A 24,778-nucleotide genomic window follows, 5' to 3' on the forward strand; every position below is an offset into this window, starting at 1 on the left:
GAGAAAGGTATATGGTTCACTTAGCCCTAATTTCACTGTCTCATCCCTGTAACTCTGTTCCTTCAAGCAGTTTCTGGGGATTACTGTATGCAAGAGTAGAATTCTTACAACAGGTATGTCCTGGGTTCAGCAGTAGCAGTCATTTTTTTTTCTCCTTCTCAGTAGCTGATGCAGTGCTGTGTTTTGACTTTCAGCCTGGGAACAGTGCTGATAACACCGATGTTTTCAGTTACTGCTCAAATGTTTAAACTGACCAAGGACTTTCTGAGTCTCATGCTCTGCCAGGGAGGAGGGGAGCCAGGAGGAAGCAGAGACAGGACACCTGACACAAACTAGCCAAAGAGGTATTCCATACCACAGCACGTCATGCCCAGGATGTAACTGGAAGTTAACTGGAAGGGCTGGCTCACTGCTCGATCGGGCTACATGTCGACGGGTGGTATTGTATTCTCTTCCTTTGTTATTTCCCCCATCATTATTATTTTTGGTGCTAACAGCAGTGGTTTGTGTTATACCTTAGTTACTGGGCTGCTCTTATCTCAACCCATGGGAGTTGCATTCTTTCAGTTCTCATCATCGTCCCTCCAGGAGCAGAGGGGAGGGGAAGAAGGGGGGAAAGTGAGCGAAAGGTCTGCGTGGTTCTGATTTACAGCCTGGGCTTAAACCACGACAAGGTACCATACTCATTGTCTTTTGAAAATGCTTAAGGTAGTGTAGTAGAGGGATGGGGATCACTGGGAGGATTTCTACAAAGGACAATCTAACACACTGCATTATACTTGAAAACATATTATACCGAAAGAAGATAATACTAGGGTATGAGTGGCAAATAACTCTGCAGTTTGGTAGACACAGTTGGAACAAAAATGGAGCTATTTTGCTGTTTCCACTGAAATGACCCAGTTAATCTCAGTGTTAACACCGGCTGTCAAAACATCCACTTAGCAGATTTGCATCCTTTGTTTGTTCAGAAAACAAGGTGCAACATCCAAGCAGTTACCACAGGAATAGAAAATACTACATAGAACAGGTGTTTATGTTTAGCTCCAGTTACTCCATCACTGTCTATCACATACTTAGTACTATGCTACACTACACTTCATCTTAGCCAAAAGGCCAAGAATATTAAATTCCACACTTGGAAACACATAAATAAAGCAAGAAAGTTTGTGTCCATATCTGAAGATACCATTATTTTCCTGCTGGGATTAAATCTAGCCCAGTGAAGACACTGTCAATGAGAAGCCTGCATACCACATCAGCTTTGGTATCCTTGCTGCAGCCTTCCAACATGGTCTTTCCAATTGGTCCCTAGTAGGCAGAAGCACCTCATCCACCATCCCCATGTTCTGCTCTGACCCGAGGACTCAGTGGGACATAGGACACTTCCACAATCCTGGAGATGGTTTTGACTGCTGCAGCGCTTGCTTAGCACAGGTAAAATGTTCAACTCCCCTACCTTTTCATTCACAGTGGGAGAAGAACACATTTCCATTTTCAAGGATAAAAAGCCAGAGACAGCAGATCACATTGGCCACGTGCCTTCAGCTACACTCTATACATCAGCTGGCATTAACATCTCTGCCTTACCTTCATACAGGGTATCCACATTCTCAATAGGAAGCTTCTTTGTGGCAGCTGCTCTGCGATAGACCACGTGCGTCCGGCCTCCTCCCTCCTCCTCCTCCTGGGCCCCCTTCTCCAGAGGTTCAATGAAGAACTCATCCTTGTCTGTGCGAATCATGCCAGCCTGCAGCAATAGGGCAGAGATCGACCATTTTGCATTACTGCACGTACAGTAGGCGCTGTGAGTAAACAGTTGCAATATGCTTAAGCACACTTTAGTGCTCTCTAGAGAGCAATTAGGATGCAAAGAGGAAACCAGGTGAATCCTTTATTACAGCAAAACCAAGCATCATTTCCCCAGCTTGACAAGAAAGGACAAAAGGTACAACCCTGAACCAAAAACACTTCTCCCCAAACCACAGGAGCGAAGTGCAGGTCTAAGGACCTGCCCCATTAGTAAAAAGCTACAATGAAAGTTACTATGACCTTAGCTATCCATCAGGCCCAGGGTGATCCAGTGTTTACTCTCTCTCTGCTAAATAAAAGATCAGGTCAGCACCATAAGATGGTCCTGATGTGCAGTTCAACAGCCAAAAAAACACAGCCCTTCTGTTCAGAAGCAAGACAGAAAAGTACCAAGTCTTCCATGCAGGCAACTGAGCTTTGTGACTATTTCCCCCTTGACACAAAGGGTTCAGCTTTACAAAATACTCTTTCAAGAATTAGCCACAGCTAGTTCAGAAAAGGTGTCAGTAGTGCATTGCTATGAAATAAAGACTTATTCAGACCGAACCAGGTACCCTGGCATGGAAAAAAAGAGAAATCTGCATTTCTACAAAGCACCTTGAAGGAAAGCTCCCAAGCAACTCCCACTGTATTCAGGGGAAGCCCTCAGAAAGACTGAAAACTTTTGAAAGAAAACATCTTTTCAGCGTCTTCATGCAGGTGGAACATCTCGGGCACCTGGTCCATGGCTTTTGCCTCCTCTTGCAGTCCTGCCCCACTGCAGGAGGTCACAGAAGCCAGTAGCTGGCTTGCAGAGATGCTTGGCTTGAAACAATTTTTCTGCATATGTTTGCACATCTGTGTTTGAGAACTTAAACTAATGAACTCTTTGCTTGAAAGCAGAAAGGCTTACTATTCATGTGAGAGAAACAGCTCAGATTACTATAGAGAGAAGCCCCAGAACCAACCTTCGGAAGTTCCTTCATCCTGCTCTTTCCCATTCTGCCCACTGGTTATCCTGGAGTCACCAGACTTTCAAACTGGGCACAGAAGAGTATCTGGACACTGACACACGTCACCTTGCTACCTGAGCTTCTGGGAGCCTAAATCCTCTGTTGGATGAAGCCCTACCTCAAGCTTCCAGGAGAACAAGTTTGACTCCTTTGAACCCAGTATCTTCACTTGAAAAAGCATCATCTAAACACTCTTATCATATCCTAGCACTAAAGTTCTCAAACAACACATATTTTTTCTTCTACAAGCAGCAAACTATATTCCTACTGCTATAAATACAGTATGTTCTTTGGTTCCCTCCTTGGAAAAATGTCAGGTTCATTTGTCATGTCTTAACTTATATTAGGCAAGATTTCCAGTCCCAGATTTCATATATATAATGTACACAAAAACAGATTGAAAGGGAAGGATTAAAGAAGCAAAATTACATCGAAGCAATTTAAATCGATGCCGTTCTGCCTGTATAAAAGAAACTGAATTTGAAATCCTGTCCTGTTTCTTCTTATCTAATTTAGATTCCACATCAGACACAAAAAAAGGTGAGACAGGCTCAGCAGCTCAAGGAAACTAAGACAAGGAAGAAAATAAGTCCTGAACCCAGAGACAGCAACTGATCTTTTACTGTAAAAAGGAATACATGAAAAATTCAGAGTTGATGTTATTCTCCTATTATAGTTTAATTGTATGTACACACACTTCTTCTGGATCTTAAATATTATATCCAGACATTTTTAAGCTCTTTTATAAGAAATGCACAACTAAAGATCAAGAAGGAACAAGCATTTGCATGCTCAGCTGCACAGACTGCAATCCACACACGATGCATAGACCCAGGAGAAATGCACAGACAGCTTGACTGTCAGGAGGAAAAAGATGGGATTTTGCTCATTGGAAGTGAGCTCCATGGCTGTTCACATGCTCAGATGTATTCCTGGATTTATAAACCTAGTATTGAGTAAGAAGACAATGCCAGATCTTAGTCTAAAATGCAAACCATACTTCAGGATCCTGGGGAAGACACTGCTGTACATTGTATGCAGCAGGGAGCACTGATGGGAGTTTGGAGGAATCTAGATCTCCTCCTTAGGTTTACAGATAAGCAACTTCTACAATCAGCACTTGAACTTATTAGATAGAAGAGCAACTTTTATAGGTGAACTTTAGCTTCCAGGGCATGGTGGCCTTTTGGAAAAGCAAACATCTGGGTCAGAGTGAAGACCCCCCAGCTGAGATCATGAAGACAACAGCCTGGGACAGGTTGTAAGACTAAGCAATAGAGATACTCAAATGCTGGTTCCCAAGACACAAAACCTGTGGTCAAATACTGATGTTCCCTGCAGATATTGTGCCTGCTGCTGGCGCTTTTGCATGCAGGTTGATTCATGTGGCACTGAATACTGCTAAATAGCAGGTGATCCTATTTCACACACTGCTTCTGGGGTAGACACGACACCATGCTGCACATTTCCGTGGCAGTATCCTCCCTAATTCCATTGGAGTGTAGACAGGAAGGAATTTAACCTTCAAACATGACTGAATATTTCTTTTCTCATTCTAATCTTGGACTACACTGGAGCTTCTCTTTTCCCTTAGTCCTGAGAAACATACCAGTTATTTTTGGAGACAATTATTAAGAAAGAATTCATTTGTGTTTGAACTGTAAAAGATTTATATATTTTTATATATTGTCTATCCTACATAGTCCTTGATTTAGCCAACAATATTTTTATGAAATAAAAAAAAAGAAAAAATGGCTATTTAAGACTTTAAGAAGAATATTATTTTGATGGCAAGACAGAGTTCCTACAGCAATCCATTGTTCAAGCCATCTGCCTAATAATATACACACAGTTATAAATGATTCATTAAGAAATATGTGGGGCTCCTCAATGTCTCCACCACACATTTCCTTGCTGCTTTCAGCAAGACACTTCACCTCTTTACTTCCATTTCTCCACCTCTGAGCCAGCAGAACAACAGTCTTGCAGGATAATTACAAGGACTGATTTGTTATCTTTTTTTGCCAAGAGCTTGGAACATGAAAAGCTCGAGATGAATTTCCTAATGCATTTGTCCTGATACCACTCAGAATAGCCTGAAAACAGCCACTGAGAAGCTCACTATGAAGGTGGTGACAAATTGCTACAGGTCACCCAAGGAAATTGTGGAAGTGTTCAGGGCCAGACTGGATGGAGCTTGAAGCAACCTGGCCTAGTAGAAGGTGTCCCTGCCCGTGGCAAGGGGTTGGAATCAGATGAGCTTTAAGGTCACTACCAACCCAAACCAGTCTGGAATTCTATGACTTCAGAAAGCTCTTGGGCCATTGTTTGGCCATTCATTCCAGGCAATGTGAAAGCAGAATTAAGCCCTTCTATAACCAGTTTCCCCAAGTTCTGAACAGAAGAACTATGGTTGCTTTCATAAACTAAGAGCTTAAAAGCAGCATCCATTAACAACATTTTTCTGTCCTATACTGCTCGTTACCCATCTAGGACTACTGTACTTGCAGGAGTTTGGGATTAGCAGTGCCCCCGCTGCACTGCACCCTGCAGCCACACATGGGCTGTGTGATGCAGAACTGGGTGTCGGATGGGGCATATCCATGGAAAGGACTTCCAGTTTTGGAACAAACGCTGAGCTGTTACCTCTTTCCCTCCTCTTCTGGGACTTTGAACTGGAAGCCAAAGCGAATATGGGAATATTGCTAAATAATGATGGCAGCAGTGACTGTGCCTTGTGACTAATAAAAATATAAATTAATTGAAAAATTGTTTGCCTTTGGAATGCACCGAACTGTGGCAAAGATCCTGTAAAATCCCTCTATTTCCCTAAATGGGACATCCCCAGGCGTTGCTTCCACAGGCTTTTAGATTCCAGCTGCAAATTACTCAAGTCAAGCACTGCTTAGCACTCATTAATATGCATTAAAGACTTGAGCAGAAGACACTTAATCAAAAGGAAACTGCAGTTCAGAGAATCAAAACCACTGCTATGGTTAGCAAGGCTGTTATTTAGAAGTGAAAGCAACACTGGAAAAAACTCACAAGGAAGGCAGGGAATGACCGTCCTGTCTAATTAAGACAAGAATTACATTGATAAGCCACAAATGAGTCCATTGCAATATACAGGGCTGAGTTTTAAAGCTCCTCTGATCCCTCTTGGGGATACCAGGGCTCCCTGAAGACCACAGGATCTACATATACTGGCAATGGCAGTGGCCCCATGAGCTTTCAGTCCAAGGTAATTCCACTAGTCCTATCCACCAGGATGGAGAGCTCCTTTCCAGCGCAGAGCTCATTGAAGAGCAGGTCTCTTCTCCAGTCTTTTCAACATCCACAACCCTTCCTGCACTTCTAAAGATGTTCTTTAGAAGTCTAATTTGACAGGAATCCTGCCTAGCATATTTAGATCTACAGAAAACTCCAGGTTTTAGAGCATTAGCTCCTGTAGCTAATTAAATGTCTCACTGGCTCTGCAACTGGTGAGTGACTTAATTGTGTCCTCATTCCCATTCACATCACAGCTCCCTGTTCTAGGCTGTAATGAAATAACCCATCTAGCTGCTGCTTCAGGACTCCAGACCCTCAGCCCATTCTGCAAGCACAAGTTTAATTAATGTTCATTTTCTTCCTCATTAGTACAACTTTACAAAGTTTCTCATTGCCATATAAAGGCAGATTTACTCCTCAAGCTCCAAGCACATGACAGAGACAGGAAGCTAAAATTAAGTGTAAGCAAACCTGAAATTAATATACAAAAAAATTCACGTGTCTGCTTAATGAAATTAGTAACCTACGAAACCAGAGTGTTTCAGAAACTGTGTTTCTATAGAGAGAGCTCTATTTTCCTGAGTATTTGATTCTGAAAAAGGCAACCAGCCACACGACATACCTGTGTATAAACAAATCCTAAACACAGTCCTGAATTTCAGGTGATTTTCTCAAGATCAACGGGAAGTTCAAACTACCTGATTCTTAACCTCAGTGCCTGGGTTAGGAGCCTGCACTCCCCGCAACGTCAGTGAAGTCTCCAAAGGGGAATTTGCAATATGGGATCCTCCCAACAGTCAGTTCACAGAGAAGCAAGGAGAGGACATTTGTGTTTCACTGTACAGATGCCAATAAATACTCTGTAGATGACTTGAAAGAGAAAATATTTATATTTGCAGGACAGCTTATCAGACAAGGTCTTATTCTATTTTTGTATCAATGCGCCTCTACCCCAAATACACAACTGCTATTATGTTTGACCAAAACTGACACTAGTATAGCAGAAAAGCTGAAAGCAAATTCCACGTTATTTTTATTTATGATCCTTCCCTAGGTCCTAGAACCACGGGAACATACTTTTCCCAAACAACAACAGATGTGTCCTCCCAGCACTAAAAGTCAAGTACAGAAATACTATTAGTTCAGTAACATTAGAACGGGCCTGATGCACCAGGAGCTCTGATGGCTGGAGTAAGAACACCTGGGAAGTCTGCAGCAGAACTAAGGACATAACAAAGACCTTCCAAACTCATCCCTGCCCATACAGGATCTCTCAACATTTCCAGTTCTACAATTCATTCCCAATCACACCATACATTTCTTCAGAAACAGACACATTTTATTTCCATTCAGCTTCATTCATATAGATAACAATGCAAATAGAAAGCTTCTTATGTCAAATTTGCATTTGATTCTTTGAGAACATATCTCAGACTACTGAAGCATTGCAGAGGGAGAATTGTGCAGTGCTGCAAATTCATCTGTCTTTACAGTGAATGGAGGTATTGAAGGAATTGTAGCAAATGTTTGAAACATGCTGCCACTTACTGTGCTCTATGCTGCTGCCCTAGAGCTACACCGATTTATTCAGTCCCACGTTGGATGGGGAAGGGGAGGAAGAGAAAGTTTTTCACTGAGCATATAGAGTTTAATTACCATTAATCTAAAGGAGCATTTTTCAGTTTTTCTTCAAGTCAGTTTGCAAATAAGCTGATTTATTTTCACATAGCCTCAAAAAGATATGGAGGGAAATAATTATGCATAAAAACAGGAATCAGTCTGTCTTATAGACAGACTGACAGAGGGGCAGAGCCTGCTGGATAGCCTTATAAAAGCTGTGTGTTACTTAGGGCCCCTATTTCTCCTCTGCAGGATGGGGATAAGGTCACATTTTTAATGTACTTTGAGATCCACTAATGAAAAGCACCATCCAAGAGCTGTTTCTATGATGAGTGCTTTCATGATGGGCTGCTTCTGCACAGTCCTTGTAGCTCAAGGGAGGATGAGTATCCATCCATCCATCCATCCATTCATGCATCTGTACGCTTCCTCGGCTACCAAAAATAAAGTTTTGTCCCTCGAGCCCAGCTTAGTCACTACACAATTGCAGGTGTGATTAATAATAGCAGCGGGACAAATCTGCAGCCAGTATAACCTGAAGCTAAAAGAACTGCCTTAGTTTATAGCAGATGCGAATCTGGACCCAAATCTTGTAGGGTATAACTCATTTTAGAAACTCAGAAGGTTTTTCTGTGGTTTTTATAGACACAATAGTCAGACAGACTGTGTCTCGTTCTCACTGAACCATCGAGAAAACAGACACAATTAAAGTGCTTTTACAAAGCAATGCCAGCAGATTTCAAGACAAGCGTCCTGGCCACAGCGCCTGGGCTTTTACCAGTGGACAATACTAAAAACATTGCTTCCAACTTCTCTGCCTTCAAAGGAAATTCCCAGAGTCTCACCTCTGTCACTCAGTGCCTGCCTGGGGCCAGCAGCTGTGCAGGAGTTCAGGACCATGATCAATATCCTGCGCATCCCAGCAGCCACTCACCTCTGAATCCAGGTAGATCACAAGAGGTAAAACTCATTTTCAAAGGTTTAGGTTATACACAAAAGCATGGCTTTCTGCAAAGTGAGTATCTGCAGCAAATAGAAAGTACAGCCCGCAAGAAGTATAATGGAGACTCTGGAGCAGGCTAATTCAGAGTGTGATACAGGCTGGCTTCCACCTTTCAGATGCCTCCACCACCACCATAAGGAACCTCATTTCCAAAGAGTTCAGCTGCAGCAGCTATTAGAATTCTGTAGCTCTTTAAACAGTTCTTTTAACTAAAATAATGCTTAAGCAAGAACATTTTGGAGTCTCTAGGCTTGATGTCCACAGGTACATATAATTCCAAGTGGGAAAGAGGTGAGTTATTAAATAGCTGTTAAGAATGAAAATGATAAATGTGGCAGATCTTGCAGACTCAGGGGATTGTAAACTTGATTGCTGTTGTTGCAAGCAGGGAATAGCAATTGCTGTTCCCTGCAATAGGGTTTCTCAATTTTAATCTTTCAGAGAGGAAAAGCATGAATATCAAGTTCTTGAATTTGCTAACAGCAAGATCCAAAAGCATTAACTTTCCCAATTTTAACACAACAAACCATTTGAAGTAAAGCAGTTCTGAGGTCCCTTTGACAAAATGCATAGTTGAGTCCTACCCTCAGCAATAAAATTGAACTGACATTCTGCAAGAAAACAAAACCAGTCTGACTGGAAAGCTCTTCAGCTCAAACACACAAAATAGGAGAGCTGCTACACAAGTTTCTTTACAAAATATATTTGCTTAAGGCACAAACCACCACCCACTGAAGTCAACGGGTGCCACATTCATAAATCTCAAGGTCAGGATTCATAAATGGAATCATAAATATTAAAGCAGTTTAGTCTGACCTTCTACATAACACAGGCCAAAGACTCTCACCAAAGCATTGCTGCAATGATTCCCAAAACCAGTCTTCATCCTGAATTCAGCAGAGCTGGATCAGATCCATTAATGGGTAAGAACAGAGTCTAGGTCTTTGCTATGGTAAACAACATAAAAGGATCCAGACCACAAACTGAAGAAAAAGTTTTATATATTACATTAATCTGAGTTTAAACTTAACATTTAAAGTCATTTAAAATTATGTTATAGAAACCTCGAATCTTCCCTTCGGAAGATGGCACTGCAGCAACATTTCATGTTCCAAAGGGGTGCATGAGCTGCAATGGCCTGAGCCATTCACACCTCTCCCTCTTCCTCTGCTCTACCATCCCTTCTCACACAGCAGCCCCAGTGTCCACATAGCCACTCAGTGAGCAGGCTCAGGATGCTCACCCTAAAATCATCATCCCAGAAAGACGTGCACCTTGTCAGAACCAGCTCCTCCTCGTCTGCAGTTTCTAATGTCAGTGAGAGTGAGACCCCCAGCTGGTAAAAATTCCCATCTGGAATAGAGCACCTCACACCTATTTCACACGGTTCAATGCAACAGCTCTGAATCCAGCCACATGTCCAGGGGTGACCAATGTTTTTATGCATGATGTGGAAATGAAGTACGGTCCTTCCCTGCTAAATGTAAGTTTGACTTCAGCTGTATGCCTATAAGGGTGAAGGAAGGGAAACAAACATACTAAACTTGCTACAGCTGGGGCTTGTTTTTATTTCCAAGTCCTATAGCCAGGCTTATTTTAACCTTCCTTCTCTTGCCTTGAACTGAAAGAATGAACCTGAAAAGCAGTTATCCAAATGAGAACATGAAAAACTAATGAGAGATGAGCTTTCCATTTTATACTGCACTCCGATCCAGGCTCCCAGTACAAGATGTCAACAAAGTGTAAGATTCAGTACAGAAACTAAAATAATTAATCCCTGGAGGAACACGCTTATTAAGAAGGATTAAATCAAAGAATTAATGTGCACTATTTGTCTATATGACAAAGAGGAAGGGAGGCATATGATAACTCTCCAAGATTTGAAAGCACAGAGAGGATGAGAATTGCTGATGAGAAAAGCTTGGACATACCAGGAAACAAACAAAAAAAGAAACTCTGATAGAAATTTTACCCTGTGATGTTATAGGCAGTCTTGTGCAGCTTAAAAGTTCTTACATTAACGTCCCTTATTCATTACATTGCAGTGGTACATACAGTTCAAGGAAAAAGCTTTAGGCATTGCACGATAACAAATACATTTTAGCAGACTTCTGCAGAGGAGGAAATGACATCAACTGAGCTCAAACCCAGATCAGGGAACTTGGCTGCAGCTGGTGAACTATGTCCTTGGAAAAGCAAAATCAAACCTGAGCTAGGCCTCTTCTATGAGCCCCTTGCTTGAGCAAAGGGAGCCCATCCTGTCCCAGAGCTCCGCTTCGCCCTGACCCAGCCAGCAAGGCAAAGGGGAGTTTCAGGGCAGTGGGAGCTTGGCTGTAGCTGGAAAGAAGTTGGAGGCTCTTTGTTGCTACCTTCACGGGCCAGCTGCAGAAACAGAAGCCAGACAGACCATCCAGAGACACCTGAAGCAACCTCATCACTGCTACAGGTGAAATAAAGTGCACTCTCACAAAAATGAATAACATTTCTTAAGGGCAATATACATGCATCCGTATGACAATCTGACTGCTAAAGCAGATGCTTTGGATCTCACACCTAGATGTCTAAAGGTCTCTTAAGAAGCATTGGGGATGAGCTAGTGCTCCTGACCATCATGGGCATGAGGATAGAGGTACTGGGTGTCAAGATGCAAGTTGAAACCAGGGGTTTCTTTATGACACTGCTGAGGAAGTGAGGTGTGGTTTCGGTGGATATGGAAACAGGAGTTTGGTATTGGGGAAAACTATGGAGCGGATAAAGTCAGTAGATAGAGATCAGTTTCTGCCACATCATCACTGTATTGAATACTGGAAAGGATGTAAAGAGTACTTTAAATTAAAGGAAGGAGGGTACAGAAGGCCAAGTTTGATGTATACTGATAAGAACATATCAGACACCCGCTGAAAGAAGACAGTCTGGGGACATTTAACAGCAGGATAGAAAGCACGCTGGAACAAACCAGCCTGCCAGCAGAAAAGAGAGGCTAGAATTAACTCAGATTAATTATTTAACTATGACAAAGAAGATTCCAGAATCCCTTTAGACGAAATTTCTAGGTGTATATAGGAAAAGATAGGGTGATACTGTCAACTGCTTGACCAGGGCATCAACAGCAGCTGAGACACACTGAGGGAAAACAGAAGTGCAGAAAGCACATAGTAATGGAAGGTGTATACAGCCTCTGTGGAGACAGAGCAAATATAATCTGAGGAGTGGGGCTGAGGATGGATTTTTATGTATCATTAGTGATTGCTTCACAAAGCTCTTGAGACCCAGCCCTGCAAAGGGGATGCAGCCCTCCACTGCCTGCGCAGTGAAGTTAACTGTTGCCATTGAAGAATACCCGTTAACACTGACCACATCATGCTCATGTTTGATGCCCTGACAAGAGCAATAAAACCTATAATACTTCTGCAGTGTTCACTTCCAGATAGGATGACTACATAAGAAAAAAGAATTTGCAAGAAAAGAACAAAATGTACACCTAAAAAAGAACCTCATTGCAGGTAGCATTCAAGACAGTGCATTGAAGTCCCAGAGCAAGCATCCACCAAACAAGTTCAGACAGAGCAAATGAAAGTCAGCATTGCTGAACAGCAAGGCAAGGGAGCATGGAAGCATACAGGCATCCTACCAAAGGAAAACTGAAAGGGCCATAAATTGGCAGATTAAAGGTAAAATCACAATAAGGCATGCCAAAAGAGAGTCTGAGGAATAACTTGCAGAAAGCATAAAAACTAATTATAAAACCTTTCTGAAATACATCATGACCTGAAAACTCATCAGGGTATCTGTAAGGCCAAAAGATTATGCAGGTTTAAAGGAGAACTCAGAGACAGTACTGTAACAGCAAAATTAAATGAGGTTCTTCAAACCATGCCCACCTCAGAGAACCTGCAGGAGGCCCCTGTAGAAGAGCTCTTCCCATCTAAGGTTGAAGTGAAGGGTCTGCATCAGACCGAGAAATCAGAAGAGGAGGTCATAGCATAAAATCTACAATAAAGAGGTTACAGGACTTCATCCCGACAAAACTAAGACATGAAACCATCCAGCTACTGCACGTGTCATGGTTTGCTCAAAACTGCTTTGGAACCAAAGGACTGATTGCAAATGAAAAGGCAGAGACAGGTTCTAAAAGGAGCTCCCCAAGCACCTTTGGGTACAAAGACCAATAAGCCAGACAGACAATGGGGATACAGCTTCATACAATGCACATTTCAGTTTTGGAACCTCCTGTCATAGGAAAGGGTCTACTAAGAAAACAGGAGGCCACTAATGCTACGACACTGGACAATCACTACTGGCCAGTTTTGAAGACAGGATAAGGACTTACATGGACATCTGGCTCAATACAGTGTGGCTTATGTGACTGTCTTTTCCTCATCTTGATCACCTCCAGTTTTAATGGGTTTTTTTCTGTTTGTGCTTTTCCTGATATTTTTTCCCTCTGCTCCCTCTGAGGTTGCAACTTCCAATAAAACAATTTAATATTGCCTGAATTGAAGAACAAGAATGTTCCCTCTGCCTGTTCCTTAGACTATGGCTCCAGTTACCATGCACTTTTCACCAATCTCCAAGCAGCACAAAAGAGCTTAAAACACTCACATGCATTCTAAAGAATACACCCACAATTAGATAATAACTGTAGAAACATAAAAAGTTAGCAGGTGTAGACTGTTGATAACATTTTATTTTGGAAAACAAAAAACACTTCTACTCTTGGGCAAAAGTTAAAATAAAAGTCCCTGTTTTCTCACAGAAATAGAAATGAAGCTCCAACCTTTTTGCAGCAACTAGAGAGAAGCTGAACACAACATACACTGAGTCAAATGGAGCCTGTATAAAGGATGCACTCCCTGAAAATAAGAGAACATGGGAAATAAATGCAAAGAAAGAAACATAAATCAGCTGGTAAATCCTTCAGAACTACTAGAAATCAAATTACATAGCATATGTCAGTGGGCTAGTATATTCACACCAGTAGAGCTGGGTTAGTGCCACCACACATTCTGGTAAGTTTACAAGTAGCATGTGTTTATTTGGACAATACTACTACCACAAAAGATATTAAGGAAATTCTTCAGGAGGCGGTTTCCATACTTTACATGTCTTCTATAAAACAACGAGGCTTTCTTATTTAAAATTGCCTATAAATCTCATGAGATAGAACTAAACAGACGTTATAAATTTATACTATTAGGCAGAGAGAGAAAAAAAAAAGAAACAAAAACACTTGTAGCACTTGAGCCAGCAACAATGCTTACAAACTTCTTAAAGTCAACTGTTCAAATACAGTTACCAGAAGTACAAGCCAGATATCTGGACCAGAGGAAATACTGTAGTGAGAAACCCAGTTATCTCCTTTACAAATGGACAAAAAATGTTAGTTTTCAAAAGGAATTATCAGATGATCTGTATGAACTCCACCAGCCAAACCAAGGTCAGATATTGAAATGATGTCTCCAAGTCCTGCCTAGAGGGGGAACAAATATCCAGCACAGGGCAAAACTTGGCTGCTCTGTGCCTTTGAGGGCATCCCAAATGAGGATGCCTGTCGGTGACATGGTAGGGCCTGACAGTGAAACCTCCCTCATCCAGAAAATAGAGGTTCCAACCAACTCGTGTATCCCAGACCAGACGGATGAACACACTGGTGGCAGGACATTGCCATGTGACTGCTGAGCCACTGAGCTTCACAATGAACTTCCAACATCTCTGAAAAACTACAAAGGAGGTCAACACTTTTCCATGTTAAATTTGCTGCTAACTACACGATTGAGGTAGCACAACTCAGGAAGATCAGGGAACGAACACACAGGGAGCTGTCAAATGGAAACTAACACTGACAGAAAACTAAAATGAAGAAGCATTAAACCAACCTACACATCTTATAAGATCCTTAATTAGCTGCATGAGGAATGGATGACTACTGCAACCAGTTCAATGAAGGTTTCCTCCCACTGCACTGCCAAAGTCAGCCAGCATCAAAATGAATAAATAAATAAAAGGATGTTTAAATATGGGATAAAAAAAACAGATGACATTATTATTTTGTTACACAAGTCAGTAGCAAAGCTGCATTGAAAACACTGGATTCAGGATGCAAATACGACCAAAGTGAAACGCTTCCAAAGCAGTTGAATAGGAATGACCAGGACCTCAAAACCACTCTCATTTTAGCAGGGAGACTGAATACATTAAATACTAGGTTTAATATGAATGAGAAAGAGGAAAACAATTAATGGTGCAATAAGGAATACCTGAAAGTCATCATTTCACAGTAAAGACAAAGAGAGGAACAATTAGATTAAAACAAGATTTCCCCTGCCTCCCTCTGCCTAAAACAAATAACAGAGTAACTCTACAGCTTGCAATCTCCAGCTAACATCTCATAGCAAATTAAAGACCTTTAATACAAACAGTGAGGAGCCACAGAAGCTCCAGGGTGCCCCAGAAAGAACAGAAGCAGGTCTGGACTTCTTGGTCCTGGACTCCTGCCAGACCAAAAGACTATTCAATGAAAATGCCCAGAGGATCCTAAAGAGGGAAATCTCTGCTAGTTTATTTGTTTAACTAGTGATATTAGTTCATATTTACAGGTTGAGTTTGAACTGGTAGCTTTTTGCTTTTACAAGTGTATGTTCCAGCTGACCCTGGTTTCACAGTGCTTACACCTACTGTGACAGTTTTACAACCTGTTGTAGCTGCCTCACGCAAAACAGCCAAAGCCACGCTGTTCTTTTGGTAACACCATCAGGTTTCATTGCTCTCCTTCAACAGGTTTCAGATTCTATTTAGGTACCTCATCTCTATGGTAACTGACAACCCTACGGAGCCTCACAGCACCATGACGGAGGAAAACAATCCTCCATCCCTCACTGGGGAAATGGGATGCAGGAAAATGATGACTTGCCCAAGGACCTGCAGGAACTCTGCAGCAGAAATGGGAAACCAGGTGTCTTGAAGGCCAAGGCTAGAGCATGAGCCACAAGATACTCATTGCTCTCCTATCAGCAAAACCTCACACTCCGAGTGGCTGTCAGTATCAGAGTCACTTCCATCCATACAACAGTTCTCAGTTTACAAAGCAGAAGCTTTAAGGGATAAGCCATTATATTCTCTGTGCCTTTGCTACTCCTGAAAGAGTTGGTCAACGTACAGCCCTCTCTTCTAGCTGTTTGCCACCAGCAGGGCCATCAGACCAGGGCCGGTGGCTGCAGCACAATTTGGAGCTTAACACAATTAGACTTTCATGGGATTCATCTGAACTCTGGGGAAGCAGGAATTTCACAAAGCTATAAAGGTCGCTTTAAAAAGTTTTCCAGATTTTATCATTTTTCACACAGTCTGCAGTTCTCCTTCCTGGCTTTTGAAAAACGACACACAGCTGTGCTTTGGATCAGGGCTGTGACTTTTGGCAGCAGGCAGAGGAGGCCCGATGCGAGGCTGGGGCAGGCAGCATCACCCCGTGCTGCCCTGCGTCTCTTGTCACCGAGGAGGGACCAGTCCCCTTCACCCGCAGTGCTGCAGGCTCCTGCTGTACCACAGCACTTCTGAACTACTAAATAGCAACCTGGATCTGCTCTCCTGAATAGGAACAATGTGAAAAATGAACACATGCATGAAAGGCAATGGGGAAGATACAGGAGAAAAATCTAATGAATGTTGGATTTCCCCCCATTTCAGGGCAGGTTTTTCTTTCTTGTATTTTCTACTTGAACTTTTTGTTTTGTTACTTTCAGTCTGTTCTGGTGTTATCGAGGCTCCTACCAACTCTCAGCATCTTATTTTCACATCCATCTTCTCTCCAGATTCTGAACATATTTTCTGCCTTTTCCAAAGAGCTCACAGGGTTTCTTGTAGTTGCAGAACAGATGGCACAACACTTAGATTTGCTTTAGTAAACGGACAAATGTGATTGCTTTGTTCTTCTCCCCTCGCATCTGTGCTCAGTGGAGGTCTGCCTCTGTGAGCAGGCAGCCAAGGACAGTGATGCTGCAGCCATCAGATAGCAGTGGGGCAGGACCAGTCACTTGCCAAATCTGGAGCCGAACCAGCTCTTGGGCAGCATGGGTGGGCACAGACACAGCATCTCCCAGTCAGCAACACAAGAACCAAATGCAAACAGTCACTTTAACCCAGGCTCTGCAGGACTAACAACCCTTTGGAAACATTAAAGTGCAAGGGGAGATAGGGAAAATGAGGTGCACAAAAGAAATTATACACTGACTCCTTTAGAAGAGCCTGAGGACAAGCACTGTCATTTTTAGCCATATTTCAACTTCTGAAGCAGCCTTCCATCAGTCAGAATTACAGTATGTGAAAGGAACCTGTTCCGTCTTGGAAAGCCAGAGGCCACTTACTCTCATGACAGCAGACTGTGATCAGACCTAGCTTCCTGCAGAGAGCACAGGGCAGTGGGAATTAACCCTTGTCCTACCAAGCGCTCTCCTGCGGTGGCACACACACAGAACAAGTCATCCCTGAAGGTTTTAACTGGTGATGGACAAAACAGTCTTTAAAAATGGTTATACAGAGGTCTCCACTCATTCTTCAAGTGGGCTCTCATATGCCCACGAAGCACAGGGCCCACAGTGGCATCTCTGGGGGTTTCCCTCACTTAGTGGTCCAGATTTCTTCTGGGCACAAGTGCCTCATAAGCAAGAAGATGATGATGAATTTGTACTTCAAAATTATCACATCAGCAACCAGGAATGCCTGTGAAAGAGGTCTAAGCTATGAGAACATTCCATGTCATCCCTGTTTGGGAAGTACTTCAGCCCACTCTGATTCACTAAGGAATTTTCAGATACCCATTTTTGTTTTCCATCGGGGGTAATACCCATTTAGACATATGGTAAATCACCACAAGAAGGAGATGTAATTTTTCAACCCATGGGGATAATCCCCGGGAAGGAAGAGAGGAAATACAAGGAAGGTAAATTAGCTTTGGGAAAAAACCCAGCACATGAAGAAAGGGATTTTAAAAGTACCCGTGTGCCCCCAGAGCTCAGACTCCTCCTGGTTTTACACTGGGCTTGTGATCCTCAATGTGCTACGTTTGGCATGTCTTCGCTTTATCAGCCACCATTAATACAGACACAATTTTAAATGCACTAATGCATCCTTAGTTATAAACACATCAGTATGTGCAGCGGAACCAAGTGATTTTAGCATGGACCAACTTGTTCATCCACTCACTAGCTTCTGCATTCACAAGCGTATTGTCATGGTACAACTGGTCACTGCAGGTAATGACACTTAACCCCAGCTCTGACACCAACAACCTTTGGCAGCTACTTCCTGCCTGGGCTGAAGAAGACGAAGAGAGCAGAGTTGTGAAGGTCACTATTTAATATCCTTTTTTTTTAAGGATTTTCTTACAGAGTTTCCACTGAATTTTAATAGTTTATTGCAGGAAAAGAAAAAGTCATTTTAGTTCATTCTCACAGGAATTGAAAACTACTTTTTTTCATGTCTTGCAGAGATTTTTAAAAATTAGCATGAATCTTGATACTTAATTGCATTTTTAATATAAGAGTAACTTCAGCTTTCTTGCAGGCAGCTCCTGAAGTGAATCACATGATTATGCAAAGCACAACCACTATTTTGGTGCCAAAAATACAGCTCAGCAGAGAGATGTATAAATACTGGCCAAACCTTGGAAAATAAGGGTTACAGATGCAGATAACAGAACTCTCCTTTCAGCAGCTATTCAAATTTCCTTCCTTTTAAACTTCCTTGGAAAGGAATCAATTAAGAAACAAACATTTCTGCAGCTTCTGCACCATCCTTTTATATTGCTTCTGTCTCATGGGGGAAAGTAAATCACACCTTAAAAATTCTCCTTAATGTTTCCTTTCAGAATGCAAAGTCACTTGCTATGGCCAGAGCTGTTGATGCTCAGCTCTGCACCTAAACAGTCACAGGCCTATAAAATGCAAAGCCTTGAGAACTACAGATCCAGGTTAGCAGCAGCTGGCCTTTGGGACTCTGCACTCCAGGACCTGCTTGTGGCTCTGCAGTGATGAAGATACTTGGCATAGGTGAAAGATGTGCACAGACAGAGGGTTTTCCCATCTTACAAGTGATTCATAGGGGAAAAATTGCTGAAAGATCCATTTACTTTCAAATTCCTTTTTGCGCTCTGCCAAGGCAAACTTGGGCATTTGTACTTTTTAGTTCAGTGCTTGTAGAAATTTTATAGAGGGCTAAAATTAACATGCAGGGACTCTTAACTCGTTCAAAAATAGCTGAAATATAACTAAATATTTGGATGCATAAAAAAGTAAGTAAACTTGCTTTTCAAAGGGGACCTAATCTTTCCTCAGTGAAACACACACACAGATTGCTGGCATGTGCGTGTAATTCTAAAGCAACAGCCAGGGGATGAAATTAGGAGGCCCCTGTGGATTTAATGGAAAAAAAAAATATCATCAAATTAGAATATCAGTACCACAGAGCAGCTTTGCAGTGAAATACATACACAGATCAGCACAGACTGTGCGATCACACTGTCTAATGTGCCTACAATGCTTTCTTAAAGCTTTTGATTCATATGGAAAACATGTGGATAGAGAAGCCTAGAAAGACACCCCCATCTGCCACCTTTTCCTCCAGTAACTCCTGTCTCACCCACTAGTCGTGCTGAACCTGCAACTCTTCCTGGCAAGAAAGGGCTTAACCATACTGTTGCTGGAAATGCCTAAACCAGAATAGCCAATGTTCTTACTATCAAGACACACAGCTGTAGCAAAGACAGGGGACACTGTACTTAGAAAAGCACATCCCTTCAGGCAGTACACACCTATGGGTATCCGCTCACATCCTACTGCTACACAGAAAAAGATGAGTGACATAATTGCTGAGCTTTTTCCATTTGTTCTCCACTAATCTGTTTTGCATCTTTTTAGTTGAGCAATATAGGTAAGAGCTAGGTCCTTCCAAGAGAGCTAATGCTCATTAATAATACACACTTTAGCAATGGAATTTGTTCTTCCTCTTTCCTTTGACCCACATGTAAGGAACTGTGCACTGAAAAAAAATATATAGCTATTCATATTTTTGTCTTTTTGTGCATTTCAGACAGCCCAATGTGCTCCCTTACACACCCCATTTAGGGATGTATAACTTCAGATCAAAACAGGTCATGTTCTTCTCATCTATTATTAACCAAGAATTTTCTGTACAGATTTGAGTACATCTTCACTCTGTAAAACCTACACACTGCAAGTTACAGTGGAGAGCAATGCTGGACACCTACATAAATAGAGCAATAAACAGGGAGAACTTTGCAAAGCAAATGAGCAAATGCTTAATAGAGCCTACTATATTGCTCTCTGTTGCAGTGGAAAAGGGAGAATAAATACTGAACATGCAATATTATTATTTATTTTTACTGCAGTAGCTCAGGAGTAGAGTTGGGCATCACAGGAATATGCAACCCACATACGGCTTATGATCAAACCACAGCCCTGCACACTAGGACTACATACAAAAAACAAACCAGGACTGGCGCAAACATCGTGAAATCAGAAAGAATCCTGATCTGCCAGCACAGAGCAGCTGGAGAACTTGAGCTTGTGTAAGCGAAGTGTGGTTACCCAGGTGCACGTGGCAGAGCCTGCACTGCTCAGTGATGCAGGGCTACGCAGCTCAGGCACCTGCCTCCTGCAGTCTGCGTAGAGAATCCATCATAGAGGCATTTAGGTTGGAAAAGACCTTTAAGATCATCGAGTCCAATCATAATATGCATGATCAGGGCAGAAAGCCCCGGAGACTGACTCCATATGCGAGGCACATGTCAGGCTGGAGGCACAACCATGCAAGAAACAATGAAAAACAACATGGGTTACAACGGATTGCCAGGTATCAATTCAAATGTGACAAATGATCCCCATGGGCAATGCTATTTCAAGAGTGTGTCAAGAAGTGTCTACCTGACAGGGCAGCAGCCAAGTACAGAAGCATGGGCTGCCAGTCTGTGCTGTCCTGAAGTTGCACTTTCAGTGCTCATCCAACATAAAATAGAGCTGGGGTGAATAACACACATTTCTTGAAGTTCTGATAGGATTTAACTGTATTAATAATGACAACTTGATCACTGAGGCAGACTAGGAGGAGAGATAATAAACCAGGGTGTTTCCTCAGGTCAGCATCACTTCCCAGTTTGCAGGAGTCTCAAAGCTCAGTACAGTGTAACCAACAACATGCAGCCAGAGCGACTTCAGACAGCAAACCTGCAGCACGCTGTCACATAAGCAGCAGTATACGTGTCTAATGACTTTAATAGTGTATATTGCAATCTGGTGCATAAATAAAGCCTATTATAGTGGTCAAAAGAAAGACTGGAGCAGTTTCTACAGATCAGCGTGCTTGTGAGGAGAAGTATTAGATGAGCTTGAAGCTTTGAAAAAGTGCAAAGATACATGGTTCTCATTAGCTGATGGGGTTTGTGAGTTATGAAAAAGATATTTGGAGGTAACTAATTCATGCTACTGTGTGACTGAGTCAATGTTGTTCAAAACAAACAAAACCCACACAATCAACACACAAAGCCACAACCTTTTGATGTAAAACTTCTTAATCTCTGGACCTGACATGGACTTGCTCACACCCGTTATTAGGAACAGAGAAACAGACAAAAAATCAGAGTTCCTCCTCATTCACTCTGCAAACTTCAGCCTGAAAAAGTCAACACTAGAGACTGGTCATGTTGCAATGATGGAAACAAGCTTTGAATATTTATTACTATGAAGAACAGAAGTTAAGCTACAGAGTAGGTAGAAGACAGGAATGAATTTGGCAGCTTATTTTTGTTAATGAAATCGTTTCACTTGCCTTCTAATGAAATAATGTTTTGGCAGAACAGCTGGCCAGAACTGGAAATTCTGGCAAATACTACAATATCCTCATACGCTCATAAATCAGAACACTCTGGAATCTTAGACACCTCTTTCAATAAAGCAAAGACCAGCAAGTCCGAACAATGTAATCCAAAAAATGGAAAAATAAATCCTGGAATTTCTGTGTCCAATGAACATAAACTGCTCACAATAAACTGCTTGTGAACGAGCTACAAAGTAAGGATTGCTGACAGAAATTATTTGGTGTGTAATTTTAATTAACCACTAAATTCCAGCAAGTCACGCTTTATTCCCAGGCAACTCAAACTAGGAAAAGGTGACATTCATAAAATAAATTACTCTCTATGAATTATTCACCCAGTTCTAATATCTTTTTCAGAATTTCCAATCTGCTCACTAAACCCTCCTGTGAAAAGTTCAATAATATTCATTAAAATAAACTTAACGTAAGTGAACCCTGAAGGAAAGCGCACAGGGATTGGTATTTACAACCAACCATTCTGCATCTGAAATGCCTGTTCTACACAAACATAGGATGTGCTATCTTACCTGCAGTTTAAAAGACATATCAACACCTGGATTACAAGTGTGGTCCTCCAAAAGAAACTAAAGGTATCTGGACATGACCTACTGACCTACTTCAAGACAATCACTGGTATATAGACCTCATAGCAGCCTTCCAGTACCTGAAGGGGGCCTACAGGGATGCTGGGGAGGGACTATTCATTAGGGACTGTAGTGATAGGACAAGGGGTAATGGGTTGAAACTTAAACAGCAGAGGTTTAGACTTGATATAAGGAAGAAATTCTTTACTGTTAGGGTGCTGAGGCACTGGAATGGGTTGCCCAGGGAGGTAGCGAATGCTCCATCCCTGGCAGTGTTCAAGACCAGGTTGGATGAAGCCTCGGGTGATATGGTTTAGTGTGAGGTGTCCCTGCCCATGGCAGGGGGGTTGGAACTGGGTGATCTTAAGGTCCTTTCCAACCCTAACTATTCTATGATTCTATACTTAAAACATGCGGCCTCTCTCCTGACAGTACCTGGGTGTTGTAAATATCAAGATGAAGCCCACATCATAGACCTTTTCCCTTGCCATGTGAAAAAACAGACCTAAGGTAAGGCGAATCACAGGCTAAGGGAGTAAACTGTCCACATCCTGACCTTCCCCTTGTACTAAATCACCACCTGGGTCTGTCCTCCAACAAGATCAGGAAAGAGGTGCACAGGCTCCTGTTGAAATAGCAATTGCCTGGATCCATGCTGCCAGGATGCAATCACAGACCCACTGGTGATTCATGAACATAAATCCTACAATGGAGTCACACAAACCAAATATATCCACTGACCTTTGCCTGGGGAAAGCAGTACAGTGATGAATGAAGAGGAACTGGAGCTGCCACTATCTGTATTACTCACCACTGAGAGTTCACTTCTCTCCTATTAGTAAATATGAAAATATGTAGTTTCATCGGCAGCCAAATAGCCAGGCTGTGGTCCTCAGAGGATAATCTGGCAGTCATTGCTGCAAAGTTTCTCTATTTGGTTTGATATTAAGTTAAATAAGATGTCTCAGATCTCTCTCATAACACTCATCTGGTGTGTTATCTCCCATGTACATTAGGAGGGCTGTTTTCCTGAAAACCTAATGTCTCATTGTAACTAGCATATGTCAGGGAATTGCAAATCAGCACATTACAGAGCACTGCTGTAGTCCCAGCTGAGAACAAAATACAGTACCAGAGAACAGGGCCGTACATCAGCAAAGAAGCTTCTGCTCTGCTGGGAAGCTGAATGTGTGCTGCTCTGGGCACATTGGGATCCCAAGTGTCGGCAGCACTGAAAGGAGACCCAAAGTGCAAACCTCACATGTACATTCATTCCCAGAATCTTAGCCAGATTGTCACTTGGCAGTTTGAGCAAACCCATGGAAGTGTGTAAAAACAGGATTGTGCATTACCTGAGGATAAACAAGAGGGTCCAGTACAGATGGTGATGTACCTCAGAGCAACTTCGGTCTCTCCAGGTCCCCATGACAGAGTGAGAGGCCAGTGCTCACAGAGGATTGGCATGTGACATTGCTCTGCTCAGTGCTTATGTGCAGAGGTGATGGAGAAACAGAGGAGGGGAGAGCAGAGAGGAAGGGTGACTCTTTGAAAGGCTGGAAAGGGGCTCCCCATCCACTTTCTGAGAAATGTTCTCAATCAAATAAAACCATTTTCAATGTCTGAGTCTCTACAACTCTCAAGTTTCTCAATTTTTAAGGATAATCTAAATTTTATATAGACACTTCTGAGCAAATTTAGGATTTGGGCAGGGGGGGAGTGTTCTTTTCAGAGGGAAAATGGACCAAAACCTTCCAGCTAACCCTTATGCATCTACAGCTGTGTTCCCTCTTCTACGTCACCACTCTGACCCTACACAGCCCCAGCCTCTGGTTTGCATCCAAGAAGCATGACTAACATGCTGAAGGAGTAATGTGGTGACTCAAAACTCTGACAGTGACCTCTGAGGCAGCCTGAACACAGCACACTCTGACCTACCACCAGTTCATGCACCTCTTCAACAAGGACAGGCAGGCAGAGAAGCAAAAGGAAAACAGGCCCCACAGGTTGTTGACCTGGTCCCTGCTGCTCTGTCCACTCCATGTCAGCCTAGCAGCCCAGAAAGCATTTTCCTGGGAGTCTCAGCAGACCTGAAAAACACTTAAGGTAAATCTTCTATTTGCTGTGAACAGGAAGGAAGATGGAATAGGAAAACCCATGACTCAAAACACCAAAGGGAGGAAAGAAAAGAGATTAAAAAGGCAAAACAGGAGAGAAAGCAGAACCTCCAGTAAGGAGCAAAAAGGTCCAACAGAAAAGAACTGAGCAGCGAGGAGAGCATGGTTTCAACTGAACAGTCACAAGTGGTTTCCTATCCAGCTGCCACCAGTGAAATTTTAGAAACAAGAAATTTGTATGACAGGAAATACAAGCTGATGAAATACGAGCCAAGAACATCATGCAAAGTTTCTTCCTCACCATATGTATACCTGTAATTATTTCTTATTATTCTTATTTCTTTAAAGGAGAGGGAGAGCAAACCAAGCCCATGTCACTGCTCTCCAAGATCATTGCCTGGGTGCAGCAGTGCAACACATCCAGCAGGAATGACCCATGGCAAGTGAACACTCATGTGGAGTTCAACAGCTGCACATTGTTTGAAAGATGAACAGAAG

General features: G+C 42.3%; 1 protein-coding gene across 1 annotated transcript in view; it reads right to left on the reverse strand.

Moving 5' to 3' along the window:
• Positions 1 to 24,778, reverse strand: part of ADAMTS2 (ADAM metallopeptidase with thrombospondin type 1 motif 2) — a 175,439-nt gene that overhangs the window by 108,729 nt on the left and 41,932 nt on the right. The window contains exon 3 of the mRNA XM_034066717.1: positions 1,591 to 1,750. Coding sequence (XP_033922608.1) covers positions 1,591 to 1,750 — 160 coding nt within the window. The remainder of the gene's footprint in view (positions 1 to 1,590; positions 1,751 to 24,778) is intronic.

Source organism: Melopsittacus undulatus, chromosome 10 (genome assembly GCF_012275295.1).
Source record: "Melopsittacus undulatus isolate bMelUnd1 chromosome 10, bMelUnd1.mat.Z, whole genome shotgun sequence".
NCBI classification, from domain to species: domain Eukaryota; kingdom Metazoa; phylum Chordata; class Aves; order Psittaciformes; family Psittaculidae; genus Melopsittacus; species Melopsittacus undulatus.